We start from the raw sequence: 9,526 nt of genomic DNA on the forward strand, positions 1-9,526 counted from the left end.
GCACCCACACAACTGCCATGTCCTTAGGGGTCATAGAAGTAACTTAATCAGTATCCTCATAGCACACAAGGCAATAAACATTATGGTGGAAGGTGGTAGTGAGCAAATTTATTATATTGTTTCCTTTAACATGGTGAGTTGATAACCAATGAAGTCTTAATAAAAAAAGAAAAGAAAGTAAGTTTTGTGGATAGTCTTTTGCTTTTGGTTTACAGTTGCAAAACTGTAGTATTTGTTGTTTGAAATTCTTAGAGGATGTCAAGCAATGTGTTGCTATAATGAATTAAAAAGAAAATTCAGTTTTCATTTGTCAGAAGGTATAAAAGCTTCAAATGTGATAATCAAACTGAAGTTAGAATAATTTGTGTCCTTTTTATGTTATGCAGGCAGAGAGTGTGGAGCAACTGGAAGCTCGTATGATGGAACAGGAATCAGTAATAGCTAATGTGGAGTTACGCAATGCTTTCTCTCTTCATTGTCTACATATGGAGACCCAACTAGTCCATGCACATATCGAAATACTTGCCTGTGTTCTGAGCACACTTGTATCTGTCCAGATTCGTGGCCATTCAGAGGTTAGTCTGATACTATTCCTGCATCTTAGTCACCAAACATGGGACTGTAACATATTATTTCTTTTCAGAGCTGTAATACAGAAAATGCATCCTCTTCCTTGGTAATTACCTGGGATATAACCATACATTTATGTTTTTATTTCCAGTGTATGTGTAGTAAAAAATTAAAAATTGGGTAAAATTTGTAAAAAGAATAATAATTAAAGTAAATAAATCTGTGTCTTATTGTATGTAGCAGCTATTCATTGGCTTTAGTATGAAGGACAATAAAGAACAGATTTTGTGTGTTCCTTGTAAACTATTAATAGTGTGTGAATAATTAATCAAAAATAAAAGTATCTTACTTGAGAAAACATCCCTTCCATGAATTATATTTTTATTGTAGTTATACTTTACATTTACATGCTTTGAGTGAAAGAAACTCATTTAATGTGTCATTGAACTGTGCTGTATTGTACTGTCAAGATAGCTAATTTTGAGTTTCTGCTTTCAGCCATGCTTGACCTTAAGTAGTAGTTTTTTATCATCCTCATTTCTCTGGAACGACATTGACAGAAAGCTGCATTCACTTTCTTGTCATAAATATCTTCATAACTATTTCAATGTTTAGATAAGCATGTCTTAACCCAATTTGGAGTAACCTTTCAAGATTTCCATATGGGAAGTCGTGTCAGTGCTCTTCAGCCCTTTCACCTGGGACTCCAAAACAGTTACATTTCTGACTAGCTATGCTATATCAATAGCTGTGCTATATTTGGACTAAAATCAGCTGCATGTTTTTCTAGTTAAAATACACAGCTGTTGTTTAAGGAACTTACTGGGTGTAAATTAAAGTCAGATGAAATGATGTTTCATTTCACTTTTTCTGTTGTGCATATAATGTTCTTAAGCTTATTTAATAATCATTATATTTACTCATGGTTTGAAATATCAGTGGAATCATAATCTGTGTTGAAAGAACGATATATAAATACTGAGTCTTTCAAAATGAATATTGGAGTTTAAGGCTTTGTACCACTTAATTAAATTCAACTTGTAATTATAAATAATACATCAAATGAAAGAGCAATTCAAATAGTTTTGATTGTATACCTTTTGCAAACTCTAAAGCCTACAGGCTATGGTTTATGTGCCATCTTTGTAAGTGAAATATTGTTGCATGACAGAGATCAACAAATCACCACAAGATGGTACAGTTGCAGTGAAACTCCCCTAAATTGAATGTTTTTTTGTGCCATATCCCAGCAGAAAGTTTATGGGTCTTTCTTTCTTGATAAAGAACTGTAACTGGCGTTTCTCATCTTGATGTCATAGAACTATGGCTCTTTCCTCAATTGGAAGAATGAATCACAGAATTTTATTTGGCAGTGAAATGGTACACAACACAACATTGCACCCAACTGCTGGATTGGCTGCAAGGGTCCAGATAAGAGCATGTTTCGCATGGTCTCCATGTTCAGCTGATCCGATGTCATGTGATTTTTACCTGTGGGGTTTCATAAAGGATCGTGTACATGCCCCTGCTACCAGCTGATCTACCCAACTTAAGAAGCAGGACTGAAGCAGCAATTGCCCACTGATCACTTATTGGGAAGATCTCACCTATTGACTCAATGTGTGCTGTGCGATGAGTGGTGCTCATGTTAAACATTAGCAAGAAAAATTATTTTGAGTTGTTCTTTCATTTGACGTATTATTTATAATTGTAAGTTTGACGTAATAAATGCTACAAAGCCTTAAGACCACGACATTCATTTTGTAATACCTGGTATTTTTTCCCACTTAAACAATGCATCTGAAAACACATTTATGGCCTGCCTCATGTTAATTTTGTCATAGGTATCTCTCATTTGAAGTAAAAGAGTATGTTCATTGTGTAAAATCTTTAAATTACCATTTTTACTTCATTATTAAAAAGTCAGCTGTTTATATTTGGAATGTACATGAATTGCAAAAATACTTTTATTACTGTCTTACATATTGTCATTTATTTCTCAAAGTTATAATTATGCATCTAAATCTTTTATCCTGCAACATTCAGATGGACAGTTCAGTTCGAGCAGGTAAGTTGTAATTCTGAATTTATATTACATTTCAGTATAAAAATATGCTGCAATAGATGAGTACTGGAGAAATTATTATATTTGTTTTAAAAATTTGTGAAAAATTAAACCCGAACCCATATAGTTACAGAGAATATATCTACTCATAGGCAACTGTTCTACAATCATAATTGGTTCATTTTGTCAGTTTACTGTAGTTTGTCAGGTCATAAATTTGAAAATTTTAAAACCACAGAAGAGAGAAAAAGTGGGTGAGTTACAGCAAAGGGAAACACACAGCAGCTGTTTGCAGTTAATTTTTGAAGTATGCATACTTTCAGTTGTCTATATTTTAAAGTTTGCTGTTACATGCTGTTTGTGATCTGAGACCCTCAACAAATTGATTTAATGGGGTAGATGAGTGGTGGGGATGGTGAGAGCAAACATTTTCATGGAAAAGCATGACGCTGGTAATCAAGAGACTGCAGTCATTGTTTTGAATGACTCTTCCAAGTTTTAAGAAAGCTGTGTAATTGATTGTCCTCCAATTAAATCCATAAGGAGGATGCGTTGAGCCTCCCAAAAATGACGGCTATAACTTTGATGGTAGACAGAGCTTATCATGCACCCTTTTTTTCTTTTTTAATGCTGTTTTGTCACCACTAATGCAGTCATGATCTTGTTCAGTAGAAATTTTCCTCGTGCAATTTAATGAAGAAGTAAGTCCAAAAATTAGCATCTGCTGAGTTTTGTGGTACTCGAAAAAGAGGGAGTCCTGAACTTGGATTTCTCTGTTTCATCATGATCTCATGTGAAACACTGCAGTAAATTTCCAGAAAATTATCCTACAGTTGATATGTTGTAAAGCAACAGTTTTCGTGCATTTTTTGTGAGTTTCCCATATTGGATCGTTGCTGACTGCAAATAGGTGGCCACTTCTCTCGTCATAAATGTGTCTTTCCAGTCGCATACAGATGATACCATTGAACCACATCACCTTGATTCAGTGCATTTGGTACATATATAAAACAAATTTTGCATTGAATATCAACAGCTTTGTGATTTTTTGCCAGTGAAAATTTGTTACAGAACATGTATCACATGAGTTGGGATTTTCAGTTGAAACATCCACTGTGAACAGAAACTACAGGCAAAATGAGAAACTGTTTAGTAATCTTATTACTATGTGCTATTTTGTTGTTTGATGATTTATCATAAACAGGACATTGCTACTGTGTGGCCAGATTTACTGGTCACAGTTAAGTGATTACTCTGTCTATAACTGGTGTTTTTTCTCTACTCTGTGTTTGTATTTGAGTTTATAATTTTTTTTTCCATGCAGTTTGTTCATGAGTACTGCACAAATTTTGTGTTGTTGATATTGGGAGGAATTTTCATGTTTGGCTGTAATGCATGGTTGGTTGTTTTCTGAACATTTTATCCGTGTCAACATGTGTATCTCACCAGTGCACTGTGTCTGGAAGAGGTTACTTTGTGGACCAGTGTCGCTTCCCCTTTTTCCTGTTGTAGTCACGAATGGTTGACAGGAAGAATGACTGCAGGCAAGCCTCCATGTGAGCACAAATCCCTCTGATTTTATCCTCATGTCTTTTTGCAAGATATTTGTAAGAGGAAACAATCTATTGGTTAATTCTTATAGGAATGTATGCTCTTGGAACATTGACAGTAAATCACAACATGATGCAAAACGCCTCTGTTGCAGCATCTTCCATGGAGTTGGCAGAGCATCTCAATGAAACTTTTGCAGCTGCTAGATGAACCTGTAACAAATAATGCTGCTATTCGTCGAATCTTCTCTATTTTCTCTATCATTCCTTTCCATTATGGATCCCAGACTGATGAGCAGTAGTAAAGTATCGATTGAATGAATATGTTGTGAGATGCCTCCTTTGTTGATTGACTACAATTCATGAGGATTCTTCCAATGAATCTTAGTCTGGCATCTGCCTTACACCTGATTAATTGTAGGTGGTCATTCCACATCAAATCAGTCTGTACGCTTACTCCTTGATATTTTATGACAATAAGAATAAAGCATCTTTCGGCTTATGTATTCAATTTTTTAGTTTTTTATGTTGAGGGTCAATTGCCACTCCCTGCACCAAATGTTGATCCTCTGCAGGTCTTCCTGCATTTTGATACAATTTTCTAATTTGCAATGTCTTTATATATAAATGCATCACCCACAAAAAGCCTCAAGGAAATTCTGACACTATCTAATATGTTTTTTTATATATAATGGTCCTATAACACTCCCTTGGCGTATGACCAAGTTACTTTTACACCTGAAGACTTCTCTCCATTGAGAATAAAGTGGTATGATCTGTTCGCAAGAAACTGTTCAATCCAGTCGCACTGTTGCTCTGATATTCCATATGTTTGTATTTTGTTCATTGGGTGGTGGGGCAGAACTGTATCGAATGCCTTCCACAAGTCAAGGAACATGGAACTACCTTTGTGACTAAATCTGCTATTTTCTGGGTGTCATGGGCAAAGAGAGCAATTTGGGTTTCACACAATCATTGTTTTTGGAACCCATGTTGATTCCTATAAAAAAAATGTCACAATATGCAAGCATAAAACATATTCCAAAATTCTACAACAGACCAACATCAGAGAAATGGTCTTTAGTTCGACACAACTGTCCAGTTACCCTTCTGGAAAATGGAAATGATTTGTGCTTTTTTTAATCATTAGGGACACTTGCCTCCTCCAGAGACTTATGGTATACGGCTCTAGAAGAGGGGCAAGTTCTTTCAAGTACTCTATGTAGAATCAAGTCGATATCCCATGAGGCTCAGTAGCCTTTACTCTGTTCATTGGTTTTTGTATCCCATGGGCACGTTTTGATGTAACATTCGTGTGATGATTTAAATGATGAACTACAGTGCAGTCTTCCTTAGCGAAACAATTTTGGAAAGACATTTAATATTTTGGACTTCTGTGTCTCATCCTCCATTTCATTGCTATTATGGCCACAGAGTATCTGGATACGTGGCTTTGATCCATTTACTCATTTAACATGAGACCGGAACTCCCAAGGATTTTCTGTCAATTTGGTTGATAGAATTTTACTTTTGAATTTATTGAATGCTTCACACAAGACCATTCTTGTGCTACATTTGGTATTATTTAATTTTTGTTTGTGAGGCTTCAGCTACATTTAAATCTGCAGTGAAACTCTTTGGTTTCGTAACAGCTTTCTAACATGGTTGTTAAACCACAGTTGGTCTTTTCCATCCCTCATAACTTTGTTCGGCACATACCTGTCTAAAGCATATTGTACAGTGTTCTTGAATTATTCCCACTGATGCCCAACATTGCCAGTGCTGGAGATGAAATTTTCACTATCAGGTAATCTGAACCTGTTTCTTGTCACCTGTGTTAAACAAAAAGATCTTCCTACCTTTCTTCGTATTCTTAGTTACAGTCATATTTAGTGATGCTGTAATTGCCTTATTATCACTGAATCCTCATTTTACACTGACTCCAAAAGTCCTATTACTCTGTTCTGTTAATGTCTAGCCATCTTTGTAAATAAACCTCTGTGTGTCATGATTTCCTCCTTTCTCCTTTCCCTGCTCCTGCTCTTGCTCCTCCTCCTCCTCCTCCTCCTCCTCCTCCTCCTCGTCTTCGTCGTCTTCTTCTTCTTCTTCTTCTACTACTACTACTACTACTACTACTACTTCTTATTTGCTTATGCTTCTTGGTTTGATGTTTCAGGTGATGTGACAACTTTGTTTCAGTTACATACTAACAATGTATTAGTAGATTACTTACCAACAGTGTTTCGTATCACACATTAATGTGTTAAGAGTTAAGTGTATTTGTTCAAAAAGTATTATAATTAGGAATCATACTATGGTGGACTAGATTTGAAAAAGTACCATGTCATTTAAAAGTTTTAGATCAGCTTCTTGTGTTGGCTATATACATTTCGTAAAATTTGAAAATTTGCTTACTGTGTAGCTCATTTCTCTCTCTAACAGTTATTATTTTTGCCATCAGCATTTAGTCAGTGTGCCAAGATATATTTATCAAGACTGCATCATTGTCTTCATTTGCAGCTGGCTGAGGTGTGGGAACTGATACAGCCAACTATAGTGAAGTGTCTTCCAGAAAACAGTCAGCATTTAAATGGTGACAGCCCTCTTGCAAATAATACCAACAGTTAGTGTTCTGCAGTAAGCACTTTGATGGATGTTTCCTACACTGATACTCAGTATGCAATTAGTGCTCTGTAGCTATATGTATGTATATTCAGAAACATTGTTATGATATACTTTGTTACTCTGATGTGTTGCTGAGTGCAATTCAGAGCCCAAAATTATGTACACTTAGTTGTTTTTGAGGGACCAGTTAATTTTTCTTAAAGGGTGTGAAGCTTTTAGTACTTACATGTGTGTGGGAGGGCAGGGGAGGGCGTTTAGAGAGAAGGAGAACTCAATGTTTTCACTTTGGCACCACAGTCGCACTGTATTTATGGAAAGACTATTTTTTCACCAGATGACTGTTGAGATACTGGATATATACCTATGGTTATGAGATAGCTGCACTGTCCTAAATTATTATTGAGTCATGGCTAGTCTCAGCCTAAGATCATTCTCAAGTAGTATGTACAAAATTGTTACAGGTCACACAAATATTAGCAGCAACATTTTTGTGAGATGAAACTGAACTCTTGTTGCTTTTAGATTGTATGAAACTTCCAGTCTGTCAAATACATTTTCTAAAATGGGTTTTATTTCCGTTTTAGCATCTTTCTCTTCCCCCACCCCCCAGTATCAGGCACACTTACACCCCGATAGTAGACAATTTTGTTGAACTTCGAGCAGATTGTTTTCAAATATTCTGTTCTTCAGTCCTTTTTAAATTATGGATAGAGATTCTTTAGTTTTCCACACCAAAAAAGTAGGCATCAGATGCACATCTGTCAGCAGTACTTTCTTTTTAACAAAAGCGTTGATTTAATCCAGTATACAAATTTGGACGTTTTCAATTCTCTGTTTTCTTCGGAAAAATTTTCAGTTGTTCATAGAACAGTCTGTATTCTATTTACTGTGTAACATTAAAGTCTCTCATATCCATCATCATTTTTAATATTCTTCTTACAAATAGTGTACAGTAGCCAGACATCACCTACTGGACACCGTAAGCAGAACCCTACCACAGCCCTCAAAAAGCTGCACAGCACCTTAAACACTAAATTAACAACAAAGTTACAAACATTGTAGCTATAAATCTACCATCGTATCTTTGTAGTCTGCAGTTTGGAGCCAGGGATTATAACCTCTGACTGCAAGAAGCAAGTTCTTGCAAGTACCGTATTTTCTTTCATCTTGCACGACTCCTAATATTTATGTCCCTTCTGCCGAGGGTGCCTATTTGGTAGTTTCTGGAAAGGGAAGGGGGAGTATTTTTAATATCTTGGGAGATGAATGGTGACTTGCAAGTAACCATAAGAGTCTTTGTTCCAACCCTCTTAAAAACTGTATAATACTGACTTTTAAATCATTTTCTTGAAAGAAAAACACCTGACTACACTAATTTTTCCTTTCCCTGAGAGGTGGCTTGTCTTGTTCTGGTTTTCCATGTACTATTTAAGAATGGCTTAAGTTCAAAAGAACTCATAAAAAATAATAAATTATTGCAAAGAGCAGCTATAGCATAAACATGATTTTGTGATTTGTATTTTTGTGTATATTTTAGTTGGCAGTAAGTATTCTGCTCCTGTTGTAGTTCTTTGGTAGCCAGTGCCGGACAAAACTACTATTGAATCATGATGTCTAAAAGAAAAATAAACAAAAATTTTAATACCTTGCACTGACTGAAATTGACAGTGTATTTTGACTGTTACTTTTGCATTGCAAATGTAAAAGAGGGAACACTGCTGTATTGGACTGAAATATAAAAACCAGTATAAGACTAATTTAAGTTACTGGAATGTTTGGATGACACATCCATTGTTTTCTAACTAGGCTGGCATTACTGCAGAACCAGTAAATTTAGCACCACAAAGGAAAAGAGAAAGTTGATTTGAGAAGATATCTGATGCAGCTTAGCATGGAGTGGAGTGACAGGAAGGAAGAGATCTTGAAATCAGAGTACATATACCTAAGAACTGTGTGAAAGGGGACTGACTAATGAAGACAAATGATGGAAGAAATTGTGGGAGGTGGGGGGCATATGTGAAAGATGAAAACATTGCGTTTCACAGCTGAAGCACTACCTGTTGACACCTAATTTACAGACTGTCTCAAAGCTTGCTTGGCAGCACATATATTGTTCTCATATCCACAAAAATTCTGCAGACCTAATAGGAGTGCACAGTGACTGAGTTACAACTTGAAGTGTGAAAATACATTTAATTTGACTAAAACCGCGTGTTTCTCTTCCTCGTAGTATTAAACATAAAAAAAATACTGCCAGAAATGAATAGAACCCACTGTAAGGCTTTTATTAGAAAATTACTGCAGTGTTTCAAAATGTGCAGTTTGTGGGAGGTGGAGTATATCACCATCAGAGCAAAAAGGGGTGCTCTGGTGTCTGAATTGCCACAGATTCTGTTCTATCATCAGTAACCATTACTTTGTGTCTTTTTTACTTTCATCTGTTTTCAATTTGTAAGGGAGAATGGAGCATATTTACCATTTAGCATCTTTCTTTTAATCATTCTTTGGATTCATATGAAAAGGAGCTGTTAGCTGCCAATTCATATTTCTTGTTCATATTTGATTTGATGAACATATTCAGGATTGAACCACATTGTAAACTTCTGTAAAGCATTGTAACACAGGAAATTCCAATGGCAAGCAAAAAATTATTATTCAATGTCGAAGATAGAACTGACATTGCCACAGGGCATAAATTTTTTTTGGAACATTCGGC

General features: G+C 35.7%; 1 protein-coding gene across 2 annotated transcripts in view; it reads left to right on the forward strand.

The window, feature by feature from the left end:
* Positions 1-6,965, forward strand: part of LOC124776762 (sorting nexin-8-like) — a 101,200-nt gene extending 94,235 nt beyond the window's left edge. The window contains exons 11-12 of one of the 2 annotated variants that reach the window (XM_047251898.1): positions 387-575; positions 6,706-6,965. In XM_047251898.1, coding sequence (XP_047107854.1) covers positions 387-575; positions 6,706-6,813 — 297 coding nt within the window. In that variant the 3' untranslated portion in view covers positions 6,814-6,965. Of the gene's footprint in view, positions 1-386; positions 576-1,943; positions 2,301-6,705 lie in introns of those variants that run through there. The other variant, XM_047251899.1, reaches the window with a different exon arrangement.
* Positions 6,966-9,526: the final 2,561 nt, after the last annotated feature.

This window comes from Schistocerca piceifrons, chromosome 2 (genome assembly GCF_021461385.2).
Source record: "Schistocerca piceifrons isolate TAMUIC-IGC-003096 chromosome 2, iqSchPice1.1, whole genome shotgun sequence".
Lineage (NCBI taxonomy): Eukaryota > Metazoa > Arthropoda > Insecta > Orthoptera > Acrididae > Schistocerca > Schistocerca piceifrons.